Here is a 20,849-nt window from a genome sequence, read left to right on the forward strand (position 1 = left end):
GCCTACACATGACTACATAAAGATAATAAAACAATCCATACATAATAATTTTAATGGTTTCGGCCTAAATCAATGAACTAAATGAAAGGCTAAGGAAATAAAAGTTGAAAATTAAAACCGGTAGTTAAAAATACCTTGCAAACTTGTGCTTCACTCGCTGTAAGATTGGGATTGGAAAAATCAATGCAGGAAATATTCACAAGTTTAGAATAATCTACCTCAGTCATTGTTATTTCTGTCTTTTGTCATTTATTTCTTCTAAATCTCTAATACCTTCAAAATATGCCATGTCACGGATACCAATACATAGCTACTTCTCCTCTGCTATGAATGAATGCGAAAAGAAACCTATGTTATCAACCAATGCGAACATAAACCTCATATCATGACTACTAATTCTATGAGTGCTACCATTATGACTAATGGCCTGGGAATGGATGAACAACCTCCATTACATCTCATTGCACTTTCTTGAATGTTGCTAGAACCTCGTGCAAACTTTAGAGTGTTACATGAACTGGGTTTTTTTGAAATGTCGTATGGACAGACAACCCTTCATACTATATTTTATCATATTATTTAAAATTTAAAAAAAACCTATAAAAATCAGAATTTATTTTTTTGACTGAAAAATTTCGCGTTTAGAAAAACTATGATGTGTTCAAATTTAAACACTGATGGGCACTACAATATTGTGTGTGCTTACAGTTACATGCTTTCGTACATTATTGTCAATGATCCTAACAGAGATAAATAAGCCGCGCACCACCAAAAGCAAGTATGCATGCGCTGGGAAGTACAGTGAAACCAACGCCCGTTATGAGAATCAATTACATTGATGGGGTAGCATGTCACTATGCTTGGCCTCCACGGATTGAAACATTTGCTTCTTTGATTATAATTTATAAAGTCAAGAGATTAGGCTAGTAGGGCACAAAACCCTAATGCACACGCCACTTGGTATATTTCCAAATGACGAGGAGTGCTTGCATTATAATGGGTATTATTTATGTATTTTAGACTGGTTTTAATATTTATGTATGAGAGTAGAGAAAATATAAACTTTTTCGGAAAAAAATTAAACAGAAATTTTAATTATAATAATTTAATTTTGATAGTTAATTGTAAATATCTAAGATTATTAAGATTTATCTATGATGTTTATTATGTTTTCGGTAACAAATTATTCACCAAATTACCACCAAAATAATCTTAAGGAAATCTCTGGAATATTAATGGCAAAGCTCTTTTATTTATGGATCTAAATTTTTCATTGACCTTTCTTGAAACATAATTAATTCGTTTTGTATGCTTTATTTTTGAGGAATTTCTTAATGTTCTTAAATCAATAAATTTTGAAAAAACGTTATATTAAAGTTGTGGGTGTGTATAATATAAGTCGATGGTCTTATATTAGTCACATTTATTAAACAAGATTGTGAGATTGTGTGGTTTCACATTATTTATAATATTGGATTAATAAGTTTCAGTATTTTAGATACTTACAGGTTTTTGAGGTTATTAAATTTATTTAACTATTAAAATAAATAAATATTTCAAATTTTGATTGACTTTCCATATCATTTATAACACAAAAATTTATGAATTATGAATATCATTTTAAGCACATCATTATTAAAATCACATTAAATTGTATAGGTTTTAAGGCATCTTTTATAAATAACATAAATTATTTAGAAAAAATGCTTATTCCAATGAGGATGTAGATTGTTCCACATGTTGTCATCCCTTTATCAATTCGACTGAACGAAAATTTAGCGTTGCCTTCTCATTGAGTAAACTTTTAGTTTCTGGAAATTTAATTGGGTATAGATCTCCAAAAAAACTCCTACACAGTTGAATGCAATGCCCAGAAACTTGGATAGCTCAGCGCTGGCGTTGGCTCAATCTTTGCTCCATAATTTCTCATATTTGATGCGGGAAGAACGAGCTCCATCAAAATCTCGTCAGCTAGAAACCTCAGTGTTGTGAGAGACCCGCCGCGATTTTAGCGGGTGCGAACACGCGGGGACTCCTTTATTGTCTCGAGCACTGGTTTCCAATACCTAAAACCGCGTACCCTCTGCTGCCTCAAACCCAACCCCAACTCCGTCGCCTGCTCTTCATCTTCATTTAACTCCAACTTTGGCACCACCAACCGACCTGTTAATTTTGTTTGCAATTGCCTTCCCTTCTCGGCACTGCCATTGTTTGAAGAAAAATCAGATAAATGGCCAGTACCAACGCTTGGAAAGACTCTAGAGTTACAGGAGGGCTTTTTATGGGCGGACTTGCATTGAGAGGCTAACAAATTAAGCGACGCCATGTCAGAAGGCGATAGCACACACCGCAAATATTTTTGCATTGGCAGAAGCACATAGACACACCCCAACGCCAAATCCTCCTCAGGAAGGAGTGCTGCGATGCGACACCCTTCTTGGAGATGACTGAAATCGCACACGAATTGTTGGGGGTTGTCCACCATAAGCTCTCCCACCTTAATTACCTCCCCAAATTTTTCAATGCTACCATCGCTCCACCGTATAACTTTGACTGCCGCAGTGGTTCTGCACAGTTTAGCAGAGCACAGGTGATTCCCCATTGATTTTTGTTTCTTGATTTCAAGCTTTATATAACCCGCCTCTCTCTACAAATCGATCTATTTATTTCCTCTCAGTGCTAGACTGATTGAAGGGAATAATAACGGATTTCTGTGCGTAAGAGCGGTAATTCTTGGCCTCTGAGAGTATTGGAGAGGAAATCCTGGGGATAGTGATAATGGGTAGTTGGTGCGATGTGAGAAGATGAGGTATATCAGTATATGTAGATGATACATAACACATTTAGGAAGAAGGCGTCGACAATCGAGATGGTTGCGGAAAACGCAACGAAAGACTCCAAACGCGGAGGCAGATGAGTTTACCGACGACTTTGATGCCTCCATAAAATTGACTCAATCCAACCAGTGCCCACTAACAATGATGTTCATTGGCTGATGTCGACATTCTCTGACGACTTACTCCACTAACTCCATCATGGATGTAGAGTGGTCGGATTTTTCTAAAGACTTACTGTGTTGATATTTATTTCGAGATTTGGTACAGTTTTCAAACTTTGACTACAGAAAATTAGAATACTGTAAAGAAATTAAATTCGGAAAAGTGTGGGAAATATCTCTTTTCAAGTGTTTTAAAAGTTTTTTTTTTGTCCTAATGGTTTGGATTCATATAGGTATTGATACATTTTAAATCATTAAAATTTAATTTTTCATTTCAAATATAAAAAAGAAAAGAAAAAGCAGCTGACATCTATTTATATTTATATAATATCATGGAAGACCATCAATTTAGCATCTCCATGGCATACAATTATTTATCAAGACGGTCACCAAGGTTGATTGTCGATGGACTTATGAATGGGACGGTCACCAAGGTTGATTGTCGATGGACTTACGAATGGTCGTGGCAACATTCGAATGGATGTATGAGGATTTCTTATTTTGTGAAGTAGGTTAATATTATTATTATTTATCAAGGCGGTCACCAGGGTTGATTGTCGATGGACTTATGAATGGTAGTGGCAACATTCGAATGGATGTATGAGGATTTCTTATTTTGTGAAGTAGGTTAATATTATTATGATGTGAGTTTATTTTAGGAGGATTTTTTTTATAAATCATGTGTGTTGTTGATTGCTATTTTTTTTATGTAAAAAGTAATTGATAGTAATTATTGAATGTTTAAACACATTTATAAATGTAATACTGAAGCATATTTGAATAAAGGAAGTATTTAATGGATAAGTTTAGAGCAAAATAAAGATAGGTAGATAGATAATTTTGGATGAACATTAGCTTTAAAATGATCATTTTTTACAAAAGTTAATAGTTTATTGAAAAGTGCTTGCACATATTTTTATTCTATTTTAGCTTATGAGATTATCTAAAAAAATGATCATTATTTTCATTATATTTGCATTAAATGAACAAATTCATAAATTTAATAATGAAACACATTTGAATAGGAAGAAGGAAAGTAATTAATGGACTAGATAACCTTGGAGCAAAATAGAGATAAGTGCATAGATAATTTTGGATGAAAGGTTAATTGTTTCTTAACCAAGTTAAGAGTTTATTGAAATTTGCTTGTGCACATTTTGTTCCATCCTTAGCTTACAAGATTATCTAAATAATGATCATTAGTTTCAGTATCGTTTCATTAAATGGTTATTTAAAATTTAATGGAAACTGGAATAGATGTATTATCAATTGAATTTTATGGCAGTGTTTATGTATGACTCTCATCATGTTTTTACTCGTAAATTAATGAAAAGTGTATCTATGAACTAATGGATGAAATAGAAGTTAATGTGTTGAGGCATCAATGCTTTTTAGTGATTCTAATCTAAGTACGAGACTCCTATGCTCAAATCTTGTGATTCTAATCTAAGTACGAGACTCCTATGCTCAAATCTTTTATTTACACCTATAGATTACATATTTGTGATATGCTTGATGAAATGCCTATCATGGCTAGTAGGGGACCATTCAAGGTCTTATTCAAGTAATTTCATTTGTACTGTCATTTCCTTGTTATTTTATTGTTCTAAAGATGTCATTCAATTCTAGGCAGTGACCTGGGCTCTCGGCCTAAAAAGTGGCCTAAATCCCACGGACGCTGGCACAACACTGTGCAAAATAGTCCTTGGACACTTGCTTGCAGGCTTGTGAGAGTGTCCAAAGGTCCCTGGACGCTAACATGCCCATAACATGAGAGCGTCAGAAGTAAAGTGGTCCAAAATCTCAATGGGACCCAGGGATTGGTTTGGAGAAAGGTTGGATTGGTTCCTAAGGGTCTTAATGTTGATGTTGAATGTCTGTATGGTATGTTTCCATTGGTTCCACTCCTGTAACATGACCTGGGAGGTCGAATCATATCATAGTGGTCTCTCATCGCTTGTTTACCCTCGCTGGCCGGTTGCTTAGGTAGATGTGGGAGGAGGGTGTTACATAGGAAATTGACAAATGAGAAATTTGCTCTTTTCTAGGACGACTCATGGAATGAACTCCTAAAAGATGTGACAAAAGATATTTTAGTTGATATCAGAATTACAATTTTCTCCCAAGAGAAATATGGGGTAGTTAATTACTAGAAAAATTCAACACAAAACTCTTTGCTCTATCCATATTATTTGCCTTCTTTATCAAATTCAACTGACTCGCCACCTTTTTGGCCATCTCTATAATAAAGGAAAATTTTTATCTGGAAATAAAAAGATAGACTCAAGTAGGGTTATGGATCACATTGCTCCAAGTGGGGTTATGGATCACAGTGCTCCCTCTTGGTCAAAGAAGCCTACTCTCTAACAGACTATGATTCATTACCATAGCAAGACATGTGGAAAAAATATGGGAATATAAATTGTTGCCAAATATTTCTCTCTTCCTTTAGCTAGTGGTACACAAAAAGACCATAATAAGACCATAATGTGAGATATAATTATAAGGACTTTGAAGGACTATCCATTTATTTCCTCCGTTAAGATAATTCAAAACATTCTAAACATGTATTTACTTTTTTCCAACTCTCTAATGAGTTATGGAATCATGTATTATTAGTATTCAAGAAATCATATAAGTAGTCTAAACTTTGGCTTATAATTGAACTATGGTAAAACATGGAATTTTAGAATCCTATTCTCAACAGAGCATGGTGTCTTATAGAAGGGTTATTGTTATGTAATACCGTTTAAGATTACAATGGAATAATATTTCAAAATAATGCTTCAAATCCAAAAATAATTTATGATAAGATCAAACGAGGCATCCATGAAACAGCCTTCTTCTTCCGATTGGACCAATGACGACCAAAAATATTCCCCATTAGATGCATTGATTTGAAAACACCTTTACTTTTCTCCTCTCTCTTCGACCCCTTTTACTCCTCTTCTATCTTAATTTCTTTTCTAAACTTTCACTCTTCTTTGAACCAAGGGTTCATCAAGTTAAATCTTCTTTAGGATTTATTATTTGTCTCTATTTTCTTTTCTACCCTAACGGTTGTTAGGGACTTTTGTTTTTGCCACATGATATTTCTAACGTAATCCCTTGTCCACCTTTTTTTCTTTTCTACTTTTTGTGATGTTCTCAGGAATTGGGGGTTCTAAATTCACGCATGTGTAACCATCCTCTTTTTTTATTAATATAAGATAGTGTGTTTTTTTTCATCTCGAGAAAAACTAAAGAATTGTTCTAATTAACAACCAAAGAGTTTTCCACAAGGTCAAGGTCAAGATATGCCAGAGAGGATTTCAGCACATCTTTCTAATTTTTATGATTGCAGATTTCTAGGTATATTATTTTACTATTGCATATTTTGTATGTAGTAATGGAAAAACTATATTGTAGGTAAACCAAACACAATCACCCACATGGCTTACGTAGATTATTGTTCCCCCAAGGATGTGATAACTGGAATGCAACAAAGATAAGTAAGCACTGCTATCAGCGCACCACCTTAAGCAAGCATCCATGCATAGTTCAATCAAAATCCCATTTCTCTTTCTAACATTCACGTTTTCATTCTTTCTCCATATGGAGTGCTACGCGTTATGGGCAGGATAGTAAAACAACGTTATTTATGAGTATTAATTACATTGATCGGGTAGTATGTCAATGTGCTTGTGCTTGGTCTCCACAGATTGAGACATTTACTTATTTGATTATCATTTATAAAGTCAAGAGGTTAGGCTAGAAAGCACAAAACCCTAATCCACACGCCTGACTTGTATCTCATGCCGAGGAATGGTTGCATTTTAGTGGTAATATTTATGTATTTTACAGTTACTGCTTGCCTCATAGTGCGTAATATTTATGTATCTTACAATTAATAAAAAATTTAGCCTGGAAAAGTAGTACTTTATATTTATGTATTAGAGTGGAAAACATATTAGAATTTTCATTGTTAGAGTGAAAAAATTTTAACCAAAAAAATTAATTATAATTATTTAATTTAATCTTCTTAAATTTAATTATTTTAATGGTTGATTGTAAATATTTAAATTCAATAGGTTGATTTTTCATAAAGTAATTCTCAGTTTAGCAAAGTATTGTTTCGAGTATGTTATGTTCTGAATAATAATTTATTCAGTAAATTGCTACCAAAATAACTGTAGGAAAATTTCTCAAATATTAATGGCAAAGATATTTTACTTGTGCTTTTAAATTTTTCATTGGCCTCTTTTGAAATATATTTAATCTATTTTGTAAGCTTTATTTTTCAAAGTAGTTTCTTAATATTCTCATATTAATAAATTTGGAAAAAATATTATATTAAAATTATGGTTTGATATAAGGAGACTTACACCAACCACATTTACTAATATGATTGTGCTAGTTTCACATTATTTATAATATTAAGCTAATTATATATATATATATATAGATGATCATACAAATATAATAATTATTTTTATTCTATTTTTAAAAGCTCAATAAAAATAGCTTAAACATATTAGGGTTTAGTTCTGAGAAAAAAAAAAAAAAATGAAATCAAATTTAAGAACTTTAAGTGTTTCAACGGGTGTTGAATTGATTTTAGACCTAAAAAAAATTCAAACATTCTTAATTTCAAATTCCTAAAAAAAAACAGCAGAATTAAAAAATCACTATCTAAACCAAATTTTACTCCGCTTTAAAATTGAAATAAATAAATAAAAAGTATGAAAGTATTTCCAACTTTAATTTACTTTCAATATCATTTATAGAACCAAAATTTATGAAATATTGTTATAATCATATCATGATTAAGATCACTTTAAATTGCATACGCTTTAAAAGCACCTTTTATAAATACATACAAATTATTTAGAAAAAATGGTTATTACAATGAGTATGTTGATTGTTCCCAATATTGACATCCCTATATTAACTCGAGTAAACCAAAAGTTAAAATTGCCATTCTTGAGTCAACTTTTAGTTTGTGGAAATTTAATTTGGGTATAACTCCATGTTAAAAAACTTTTAGACATCTGAATACAATTCCCACAAACTTGGTTTGGTTCGGGATGGTTCGGAGGTTGCGTTGGCGCAATCTTTGCTCCATAATTTCTCAGATGTGATGTGGGAAAGAACGAGCTCCATCAAAATCCCGTGAGGGGGAGACCTCACTGCTCAGTGTTGTGAGAGGGCTTCCGCGAATTTACCGTGTGCGAACTCGCGGGGACTCATTTATTGTCTCGAGCACTGGTTTCCAATACCTAAGACCGCGTACCCTGTGCTGGCTCAACCCCAACCCCAACTTCGTCGGCTGCTCTTGATCTTCATTTAACTCCAACTTTGACACCACCAACCGACCTGTTAATTTTGTTTGCAATTGCTTTCTCTTCTCGGCGCTGCCATTCTTTGAAGAGAAATCAGATAAATGGCCAGTACCAACGGCTGGAAAGACTCTAGAGTTACAGGAGGGCTTTTTATGGGCGGACTTGCATTGAGAGGCTAACAAATTAAGCGACGCCATGTCAGAAGACGATAGTACACACCGCACATATTTTTGCATAGAGAGAAGAACATAGACGCACCCCAACGCCAAATCGTCCTCAGCACGGAGTGCTGCAATGCGACGCCCTACCTGTAGATGACTGAAATCGCACACGAATTGGTGGGGATTGTCCACCATCAGCTCTCCCACCTTAATTGCCTCCCCAAATTTTTCAATGCTACCATCGCTCCACCGTATGACTTTCACTGCCGCAGTGCTTCTGTACGGTTTAGCAAAGCACAGGTGATTCCCCATTGATTTATCTTTCTTGATTTCAATCTTTATATAACCCACCTCTCTCTACAAATCGATCTATGTATTTCCTCTCAGCGCTAGCCTGATTGAAGGGAATAATGACGGATTTATGTGCGAAAGAGCCGTAACTCTTGGCCTCTGAGAGTACTGGAGAGGAAATCCTGGGGGTAGTGATAATGGGTACTTGGTTTGACGTTGGAAGATGAGGAATATCAGTATATGTAGATGATACATAACACATTTAGGAAGAAGGCGTCCACAATCGAGATGGTTGCGGAAAACGCAACGAAAGACTCCAAACGCGGATGCAGATGACTGTACCGACGACTTTGACGCCTGCATAAAGTTGACTCAATCCACCCAGTAACCACTATTAATGATGTTCATTGGCTGATGTCGACATTCTCTGGACACTTACTCCACCAACTCCACCATGAATGCAGATTGGTTGGATTTTTCTAATTATTATAATTGTAAGAATGATGGAAATTTACAGTTTTCAAATTTTGAGTACAGAAAGTTAGAAGCGTAAAGAAATTAAATTCGGAAACGTGTGGGAAATATCCCTTGGCATGTTATTTTATCTTGCCGTTTTCGACGAAGTCGACGTGTCAAGTTGCAAGTTGAATTGAAGAGTTTCAATTTTTGTTTTCTGGTTTTGAATTGTTTGGATTCTTATAGTCATTAAAACATTTTAAATCATTAAAATTTATAATTTTATTTCAAATATCAAAAAAGCAAAAACGTTTAAATCTCCATGACATGCAATCATTTATCCAGATAGTCAACATTATTAGGATTAACATTTATTTTGGGAAGTCAACATTATTACGATTTAAGCATTTTTGTTTTCTGGTTTTGAATTGTTTGGATTCTTATAGTCATTAAAACATTTTAAATCATTAAAATTTATAATTTTATTTCAAATATCAAAAAAGCAAAAACGTTTAAATCTCCATGACATGCAATCATTTATCCAGATAGTCAACATTATTAGGATTAACATTTATTTTGGGAAGTCAACATTATTACGATTTAAGCTTTATGATTTTGGGTGTTCCAAAAAATTTTGATATTGTTTCATCACAAAAATGATTTAACATTCCGATAATGAGATTTCTTAATATATTTTTCTATTTAAACAAAATTAACAAATTTTATTATAACACAATTCTATTTAAGCAAAATTAACAAATTTTATTATAACACAACATTCATGGTCATGTGGTCTTACAAATGAATCTTTTGGTAAAAAATTGTCACCACTTATTGTTCCTAATGAACTATTATACAAATTACTATTAAAATATAATAATATTTTTTATTGTATTTAATTTAATTTCATAAGGTTAAAAATATTTTTAATTAATTAATTTTTCATGTATATATATATGATGAGCCAAAGAGCTTTTAAGTAATTTATGTTTGAATGGTGGGAGGCATCCATTACCCATATTAATGGTTAATAAACCTCTTAGACAATTCACTGAAATGGACTTACGTTTTAAATAAGAAGCAGTTAATGGGCTTCTAAAATAAGTAAATTATAAGACTCATCAATCCACTTCTGAGCACATAAAAACTAGGTTGAGCCCATATTTTGCACTTGATGATACATTTTTCTAGCTTAATGGGTTCCTAGAAGAGTTTAATATGCTTTCTTATTTTATGTGCCTTAACATATTTATTGTGCAAAATTTGAATAGGTAAGTAACATTGTAGATATTTATGAGGTGTGTTCCCTGTAGAAAGAATGCTTAAACTCGATTAACTTGAGGTATTGAATCCCCCCCTCCTGTTGCTACGAGATGGAATAGGAGCCAAATGCCATTTTCTAGAAGTTTCTAGAGGGAAATGCAAGCCTCCTCTCAAGGAGGTTGCTCCCTAATGTATACATAAATAAGAGGCTTGAGCAGCCTAGTAGGAATATAGAGAAAAGATGAAAGAATAAAAAGAACAATTAGTTTCTCATTTAATGAAAGCAATGTTTTATTTCAGCTCTTAACTTGGTTTTCCTTAGGACTCTGAGCATCCTTGGGTTGGGCCAACCCCAAGACCTTCAATGTCTTCTTGTATTTTTGTTGGTGGTATGCTTTCATTCATTTTCCAGTATTTTTGAAAATTATCCTTTCATGATTCTTCTTCATGGTCAAGTAGAAGATTTTATGAACAATACCTTCTTATAGGTTGTTTATGTAGTTGTTACTAGTAGTAGCAATTCTTAATACAATTTTGGGATTTTATTGATTTTATTTCATGGTATCATAGATTTTATTGTTGATTGTTTTGCTATGTAACTAGTTTTATAGATATACGAAACACATAGAGTTTGATTTCATTAAGATAAGCATGCACCATGTTGCCTTAAGATTGATCAATTAAATATTATCATCTCTCGACATTTCCACAATTTTCCCCATCTCATACTCGCACTCTGTTTGGTTAACATGCTCATGTACCAACTTGCAACCATCCCTTCTTTCTCCCTCACCTTTGCAATAAACGCATGGTTTAATCTTTTTGACATATTACACACCTATGAGACATTGATAATGAAACTTGGAGGTATAGAAATGTTGTGGATGTCCTCGTTACCTTATTTTTGAAAATTATTTTTTTTCGACAAATTATAATTTTTTCTCATTTCAACAAGTGTGATTTTCCATTTATTGTAGACAACATAGAAGTGTGTGCCATTTAGCAAGTGTTCTTTCTTCCATTGCAATTAGCATAGACTTGTGTTCCATTTCCTTTTATGAAAATGTATTGTTTCTATAACATAGATTAGTTTGCATGGTCTCCATGCGTCTAACCTTCATTTCAATACTCCCACTTCCATAAAGATCAACAAGAGAAGAAGATAATTGCTATTGCACATACAATGTTGATCCCTCTTAAGTTTGTGTGAGCACCAAGTTGAGAATTGAAGATAAGGTTGTTGAGAGATACATCATTGTTGTTGCAATACTAAGGGCCATCACTTTTCGGTACCATTGTCGGGGAGGTGTCAAAGTATGTATTCTTTCATTTTATCTCCTGAAAAAAGGTAAAAAACACATCATCATTTTTCAGAATATACAGTAAAAAGACATATTCTTTTTCAAATTTTTTTTTTTTTTTTTTATGCCTCGAATAATTAGCGACAATACAAGAAAGTTTCTACCAATAACCCCTGTTTCCACTAGCAACTAGCCCTTCTCTATTAACTGTGAGCCTGTTGCCTTGTCCATAAGGACCTTTGAGGCCCTTTTTAGTGAACAAGCAAGGATCTTTAAGGTCTTTTAGAAGGAAAAAACTCTACAAACCCATGAACACAATGGCCAAAGATAAACAACCTGAAGTGTTTACATTCCCCATTAGAGAAACAGATGGAGAAGTAAGAATGAAAAACATTAACCCATTTGTGCTCCAACACTTCTATCGTTTGATCATAGAGGATCTTGACACTTTCATGTTTTGGTTTGTTCTATTATGCTTACACCGTCAATAAGCAGAAGCTCAAGTTGTTTCCTTCCACCCCGAAGGATGCAACCCTCTGATGGTTCATAATCCTTGAAGGAAATAGCAACACCACCTAGGATCAAATGGAGTAAGCTTTCAATAACAAATATCAAGATTACTACAGAGCAAGCAATACCAAAGATGAAATATTCGAGATGAGTCAAGGATAGAAGGAGTCACTAGAAGATTATGAGGAGAGATTCTAGCTAAGCAACAAAAGGGAACATAATTTCACTCTAGACCTAGACTCCTTAAAACTAGTACTAGTATTATTAAGGGGAGTCAGAGAAGATCTAATAGAAACCTTGAACTTGTTGGCCAATAGATATATCTACCAGCTAACTTATGATGACATTAAAATTTCATTAATAAAAAATTGTTTGGGTGGTTCTGATTTGATATGCTGGAATATTCATGGTGTAAGTTACAATCCCATAAATTAGATTAACGGTTTGAGAAATAAAAAGCCATAGTTTTCGATTTCAAAAACAAGAATAGAAAATTAAATTAAATCATTAATCGTTTCAATTGACAACCAAAGAATATTTTGGAAAGATCAAGTTGTGGAAGTGAGGATTTCAACACATCTTTCTATGTTTTATGATTGCATATTTCTAAGGTGTCAGGATATCGTTTTACTATTGAATATTTTGTTTGTGGTCATGGAAAAACTATCTTGTAGATATGTTATGTGCCTATACCAATAGGTATCATATTTTATGATTGACTTGATGAGCTTTGTAATATGTTCATCCCTTTCCTTGTTGTAAAGTTTTTCCATATTATCAAAAAATCAAAAAATGTAAAGAGGGTATGCCGTAAAAGAAAAATAAAAGGGTAAAAAAAGAATAAAATGGTCAAAAAAGTGAAAGAAATGAACCCCAAACAAAAATAGACCAGGAAAGTGTGCAAGTCCAAAATGCCACTACTTTTTATTTTCTGTAATAAGCATTGTGTGCAGCTTGTTAATTTATGCCACAATTGATGAATGGCCAAACAACTTAATCTTGGCTAGTTCATATTTGAATTTCATGTTTTAGAGATAGAGAATAAAATCTGACCAAACTGTTTAATCTTGGCAGATAAGTAGATAGGTAGAGTAAATATAAAGGAGATCAACAGTTTAATCTGAGCCCTTAGATGTAATAAGTGCAGAATTAGGTAGGCTTACCATGAAAAGAAAAGGAAAGTTGATAAGGATTTTCCAGTCTAAGTGCACCCAAATGAAGAAGAAAAAATGCTAGGCCAAAATAGGCAGGGTAGGCAGATGGTGTTGCAGAATGATACTTAAGATAGATTATGTCTCTAAATGTGTTAGTCTTTATCTCTATCACAAGTACAAGGCGGACATTATACCTGATGCAGCTCAAGCAAGACAAGGTTGAATAACTAACTCCCCTTCATATTTTTCCCTAATGATTCACTAATTCCCCCTAAAATATTGATATATGTTCCTAATATCACTCATAAACCACTCATTCCATTTCATAATGATTTCCTAAGTAAAACCCCATTTTATTTAGGAAAATGTCCACCTTTCTCATACAAACCTCCTTTTTCCCCTTCAAATCCTAAGTTTAAATATATATGCAAAGGGTTTTTACACTTGGCGCTTTTATTTCATAAATTCATATTAATTTTTAACATTTATTATTATATAAATCTTGAAACATTTTAACCCGATCCCGTATTATGTAAATATAATACAAAATACCCCGATATTATAAATATTCCCACCCCCGGTCGATTACAACCATAGTCGCTGTTTAAAAAGGATTAATAAATTTGTTTGAAATTTATTAAAACCTTCCCCGCCGCACAACACACTTAATTAACCATCCGGGTTAATTAACAACCCATCCCAACCAATCAAAATAGCCCCGGAACGATTAAAACTTTGTTATATCGTGTCGGGCCCGCATAGTTAAACCCCCGCCATGTTCCCTACCCGTCCGCCGTCCGATCTCCATCGCCACATCCAACGGTTGACATCCATATTGTGACCCCCCTTAGGACCATGCGTTAACTTGCGATCACCGGCGGTTTTCCGCTCGTACCTCTGCCACGCGTCACCCATCTGGTATGCTCGCTCACCCTCCGTCCAATACCACCTGACCCCAAAAGCGGTGTAAGCAAAACTGCTAAACGCCTTCTGCTAACGTTAGGTCTGGTCCGTTGACGTCATCCGCCATGTCATCCGCTGACGTCATCCACCCACTAAAATCCAAAAAATCCCGCCAAACCTTCATTTTGTCAAATAAATGATAAAAAAAGCCATTTTCGTTGTCAAGCTCTCCACCCCGTGCTCTCCTATAAGCAACATCCTGTTCAGTTTCAAACCGACACCCGACCAGAAGAACTGTGGAATGAGCTCCGCAGCCGGCGATTCAACCTGCATTTGTACGATTTTCTTCTTTTACGCAGGTATTTACCCAGTTTTCCATGAAACCCTGCAGTTTCGGTTCTCGGCTAAAATTTTTACCAGATTGAGCAATTTACCAGACAACGATGAGCAGGGGTCAAAACAGGTCGAAGAGTATCAGAGCAGTTAAAGAGTATCAGTAAGAATAGGGTAGCCAGCACAGAGTTATCGAAGAAGACAACTACCAGCCGAATTATAGGGCCTGCCTCTAGCACATTCAACAAAAACAGGACCAACACAACATCAGTTTATCTTTTCCCTATTTTCAAAGCTAGCTGTTTCTATTTACTTATGAAACTATTTTAGTCATCCTAGATATTATCTCACTCTGTTATGAGATATTTGTTGTATCATTTTCTGAATAAATACCCCCTCAATTGGAGTATTGTGGGTGGATTCATAGAATGTGCTGTAATATTGATTATTTGGAATAAAGAGCTGTTGGAATCAACTATTGCATGGCCTACTGGATGAAGAATTGAAGCAAAGGACTTGTCATAGACTTCCTGAATCAACCACTGGATCAATAAGTCCTCTATATCTTGTGTTTTAAAGTTTTCTTAATTGATTATATCATCTGTGTTTCACAATCTAAATGATAAAGAAAGTATTAATTTCAGAATATGCTTGATTACACTCTGTTTTCAGTCATCATTGTTCTTTGTGTTTTTCTTCAGAATTAGGGTAAGTAGTGAAATCTTAATTGCTCTTGTTTCCTAATTATTTCATGTTGATTATTTACTAAAGAATACTTAACTGCTCCTTATCAGTAATCATCCAATTTCTCTCTTTAAATAGGTTGAAGGATTCTTAACTTCCCTTCACCCAATTTGAGCCCATTCCATCTGTTTCAAGTCTTTATTTGTTCCCTGTTTGACTACCTTGCTCTGTGAAACCATCCTCTGTTAAGAAAACAAATCCAGAAAGCCATCTTCTTTGACTCCATTAGCCCAATGGACTGAACTACTCTGTCTTACCTCTCTGTTCTATTGAATCTCACCACCCAAACTCAAACAAAACCCTTGAACTTCATAATTATCCTAATACCTTTAAGAACAAAGCTAAATCATAAAGAGAGAGCCCTCTTTGGATACAGATTGGCTAGATTCAGTATCTCAAAGATTGGTTAGTGGTTACCTCGGCCTCCTTTCCCTTTCTTACAACTTTTGGGAAAACCTGAGTGATAACATCAATGGCGACTCCATTGGGAACTGAATAATTTGTTTGTTACTACTGTTTTCTGTATAAGCTATAGACAGAGCCTGAAGTTAGCTAGGTAGCCTTTGAAATGCTTTTGCTTTGCAATTGCAGAAGTAAATGAATGCTACTTCAGTCTATCTCTGGTCTAGCTTATAGATTGGACAGTTGGTTTCAAATACTTGATCAATTCCTCTTTTCAAATAAGTCTTTAAGAAAATTCAAAATTCCCACATCTAAAACCTCCTAGAAGAGACTGTTAAAGTTGTATTGTCAAATCTATTTCAAGAAAAAACCAAAAATACACCTAGAAACCTGGCTTCAGAAAGGATTCATTACACCAGATCAAATCCTGATCCTAATCCCCCACTTGTGTTTGAAAATCCTAATCTGATTCCTAGGATTCTTAGAAGACAAGAGAGCCAAGAAAATTCTGCTAGTTCTCGACGTCTCTTTAGATCAAGATCCTATCCTGTGAAGTGGATCTACCTTGAGGACGAGCCTTTTGATGAGTATTTGCAAAGCTCTTCATTTGTGACCTTTTCAGAATCCGGGTTAACTCACACAGTTCAAGATCCAATATTCATTGAAAATTTACAGATTGAAGTTGTTACTTCACATCTTGATAGACATTTGCAGAACTCCATTCAATCTGAGATCACCTCTGAAATAACACCAAACCTTTGTGTGATTACTATAGCTTCTTTGAGTTCACCATCAGCACCTCAGACTTCCCTACCTCTAGCCACCCTTTCCACTTCTTCATCCACAACACACATTCCCATTGTTATCCCTTCTCCTCCAGTTGTCACATCTATTTCTGCAAGCATGGCAAACCGATATACTCCCCTGCACTTACCTGCCAGTCCAGGGGCTATGCCCCAAGACTATCAAAGTAAAATCACTTCTTTTGAATGTATTGGCACTTACACAGCTAAAAAACATACCAATAAAATGACCGACTATTTTGAAATATATGAGATTGATGCTGATGATGTTAGAATGAAAGTATTTGTTCAAAGTTTAACTGGAGATGTTAGAACATGGTTTAGAGCCCTCCCTGCAAACAGTATCAATGACCCACAAGCTCTTTATCAGACCTTCTTGGACAGGTGGGAAAATAAGAGAGATCCTCTCCACATTTTATCAGAATATGAAAACCTAAGAAGAGGCACACAAGAAACTGTCCAAGATTACTGTACCAGATTCAATAATGTCTATAATGATATTCCTCACAATCTCAGACCTCCTCTAGATTTTGCCTTGATCAAATTCCCTAATGCATTTGATTCTGATATGGCATACCAACTTAGGGAAAGAGCTCCTCGAAACTTAGAAGAGATGCAAAGTATAACTCTCAGTGTTGAGGCCAACTTGATATCTAAACGATCTAGAGCCAGAGCTGAAAGGAGGACACCTTTCAAAGAAGAACCTTCTGCCTTTGAATAGAAATTAGATGGTATTATTAAAGGAATGGATAGACTTGGAGATATAGTATAAGCAATCGAGAGAAAATCCCCTTGGGATGGTCAACCAAGCAATACTGGGAGAAATCCAAATTTCAGGAAGAACAAAAACCCTAACACTGGAAAGACAGGGCCTGACCAAAATATTAGGCCCCCATTTCAAGAAAATTATGCTAAAGCCTCAACTTCTGATGAACCAACAGAAGACACTCAAATTAATTTGATGGGACTCAACAATGAACAACAAGTTTTATTGACCCAAGAGGATCAGGAAGCTCACATTCTTAAACAATTCCAAACTCAGTCAGGTGAATCGTTTGACTTTAGGGAGGGGTATGATACAACATTTATGAAGTCCACAAACAACACAATCTGAGGAGCAGAAGAATAGATGTCCCTGAAACCAATAAACAGAAAGGTACCAAGCAACCTAACAAAGGTAAGATCAATACCCCCCCATACATATTCTTTCTAGAACAGGTCCTAACCCTAATAACCCAATTGTTGAAGATGTATCAGATAATCAAACACCTAACAGACAACCTTCCACTTCTATTCCTTCTAAAGGAAATGTAGAAGAGCCTCTAGAACTTGATTTGGAAACAACTTCAGCCCATAATCCCACTCCTGAAGAGGAGAGAAACGAAGAAAATCTAGCTGTCCGAAATACAAGAACTCAGACCGAAAAACCTTTTAATCTTAAGACAGAAGTAGGAAAACTAAAGATAGTTGTTCCATTATCAGAATTAGCTAAATATGATGTCTACAGAAGTCAAATCAACAGATCACTCAAAATTTCTGCTGATGAAGATTCAGTAAATGTTTTTGATAACCAGCCTGAATTGATATTTGGCCCTGGAGTAAATGGAAAAACAATAGAGGGAGAGGTTCCTCCTTTTTATGTAAGTTTAAACATACATGATAAAATACTTCATAATGCCATGTTTGATTCTGGTGCTTCTCATAACTTAATGCCTAAATTTGTAACGGAGAGACTAGACCTTGACATCACCAGGCCATATAAAGACCTTTTCTCTTCTGATTTAAGTCAGGTCAAATGTTTGGGATTAATCAAAGTCTTATGTGTGTCACTAGTCCAATATCTTGCCAAAACCATCTTAATGGACATAGTAGTAGCTGATATTCCACCAAAGTATGGCATGTTATTGTCTAGATCTTGGGGTGCAAAGCTTCAAGGATCTCTATAGTTAGACATGTCTTATGCTGCTATTCCAGTGTTTGGTCAACCTAAGAGACTATATAGAGAAACCTTAATGAAGTATGTAGTAAGTAGTCAAGAGAAACCTCAAAATTTCCCTATCTACTCAGTACATTCAGATATGGATTCTTTTATCCTTTACAATGCTGAAATTGGTCCCCCACATGAAATAAAAGTTTTAGCAGATGAACCAAAACAAATTACAAACGAAAGGTCTAGTGTCTGAATCCAAGAAATTTTTGAAAATCATGAAACATCAAATAAACTAGAAGAAACTAAAAAACCAGATCTCCCTATTAAATAGATCCCTGAAACTCCAGATACTAATTATGAACATGAAATTCTTTGGTACTTAGGATTTGATGGTTCTGTGAACAAATTAGGAGCAGGAGCAAGAGTTTGGGTGCACAATCTTGAAAACAATCATGCTGAAGGCCATGCCTACAGATTAAACTTTAGGTGCACTAATAATATGGTTGAATATGAAGCTCTATTGCTAGGTCTTAAACTGATCAAGAAATTGGGAGCAACTACAGTGTCAGTGCTAGGAGATTCTGATTTAATCATTCAACAGATAAAAGGTAAGTTCGTAATAAATGATCCTAGATTAAGAGAGTACAGAGGAACAACTATATAGATCCTCAATACATTTCTAGAAACTCAGCTTGCCAAAATCCCGAGAGAACACAACTTGCAAGCTCATAGTCTGGCAATGTTTGCCAGCACCTGTAAATTACCATTTGAACCAAATCATCAATTCACAGCTGAGATTAGACACAGGCCAGCCATACCTGATAATGTAAAGAACTGGCAAGAGTTTGATAGTGATAATCAGATCAACATTTTTTTAACCCTAGAAGAAGAATTTTCTAGCACTAATATAAATATAGATATAGTTAGTGAGTCTGATCCCACAAATCAGAAAGAAATAGACATTTCAGCAGAAAATGCAACTCAGATGCTTCATCCAACGAAATTTACCAAAAAGGAAATACATGATCTTAAAGAAATAGATATTGGTGAGATTATTGAAGGAGAATCTAAAGTTATCAATTTGAAAGACAATCATTTGCCCAAAGGATTAACTCCTTTGGAAGATCTCTTTAATTTCAACGATATTCCAAAGAAACCCCAGATGGAACCTCTAAAAGCAGACATTGAAGACTATAACATAGGAATGGAAGAAAATCCAAAAATGGTAAAATTATCCCAATCTTTGCCCCCTGATCAAAAACTTAAGTATGTTGAACTAATCACAGAATTCCAGGATGTTTTCGCCTGGAGCTATGAAGACCTGAAATCTTATGACACCTCTATAATTCAACATACTATACCCCTCAAGGAAAATCAAAAACCATTCAAACTAAAGCTCAGAAGAATTAACCATGTACTACTTCCTTTAATTGAAAAAGAAATCAAACGAATGCATGATACAGGGATAATTGCTCAAATCAGATTTTCAGAGTGGGTGTCTAATTTAGTGCCTACCAGAAAGAAAACAGGAGAAATCAGATAATGTGTTGACTTAAGAAATATAAACAAGGTTTCTTTGAAAGACAATTACCTTTTACCTAAGATGGATCATATTTTACAAAGGGTAGTAGGTGCTTCTAAGATTTCACTTTTGGATGGGTTTTCATGTTACCATCAGATCCTGGTTCATCCTGATGACTAGGAAAATACTGCATTTACAACACAATGGGGTACATTCAAATATGTTAAAATGCCATTCAGACTTAAGAATGCAGGGGCAGCCTTTCAACGAGCAATGGACATAGCTTTTGCAAAAGAAATTTATGATTTTCTGGTTATATATCTAGATGACCTGACTGTATTTTCCGAATTAGATCAGCAACATTTAGATAATCTCAAACAAGTGTTTTTTAAATGCAGAAAGTATGGTATTTCATTAAATCCTAAAAAGTTTTTGTTTGGTTTAGAAGAAGGCAAACTGTTAGGCCATATCATCTCCAAAGATGGCATTAGAATTGATCCCGCTAGAATAGAAGCTATTCTGCAAATACCCCACCCTAGAAATGTCAAAGAACTTCAAGCTTTCCTAGGAAAGATTAACTTTTTAAGAAGATTCATATCTAATTTCGCTGAATTAATTAGATTGCTGAACAATATGTTAAAAAAGGATTCAAAGGTTAAATGGACAATAGAAGACAAACAAGCATTTGAAGAAATTAAAATGGCTTTGACTAGAACACCAGTCCTTACAAGTTCAAAGTTCGATAGAGACTTCATAA

The 20,849-nt window shown here is 34.6% G+C and overlaps 2 protein-coding genes across 2 annotated transcripts; both read right to left on the reverse strand.

The window, feature by feature from the left end:
• Positions 1–1,738: 1,738 nt before the first annotated feature.
• LOC149177961 (uncharacterized) lies at positions 1,739–2,776 on the reverse strand. Its single transcript, XM_089423502.1, has one exon. It carries the CDS (start codon positions 2,600–2,602, stop codon positions 2,009–2,011), a length of 594 nt encoding a protein of 197 aa, XP_089279628.1. The 5' UTR covers positions 2,603–2,776; the 3' UTR covers positions 1,739–2,008.
• Positions 2,777–7,830: 5,054 nt separating this feature from the next.
• LOC149177962 (uncharacterized) lies at positions 7,831–9,192 on the reverse strand. The gene has a single exon (XM_089423503.1). It carries the CDS (start codon positions 8,790–8,792, stop codon positions 8,199–8,201), a length of 594 nt encoding a protein of 197 aa, XP_089279629.1. The 5' UTR covers positions 8,793–9,192; the 3' UTR covers positions 7,831–8,198.
• Between the last annotated feature and the right edge of the window lie 11,657 nt (positions 9,193–20,849).

This window comes from Pinus tabuliformis, chromosome 4_1, assembly GCF_031772625.1.
Source record: "Pinus tabuliformis cultivar Carrire ecotype Pingquan chromosome 4_1, CPIR1, whole genome shotgun sequence".
NCBI classification, from domain to species: Eukaryota; Viridiplantae; Streptophyta; class Pinopsida; order Pinales; family Pinaceae; genus Pinus; species Pinus tabuliformis.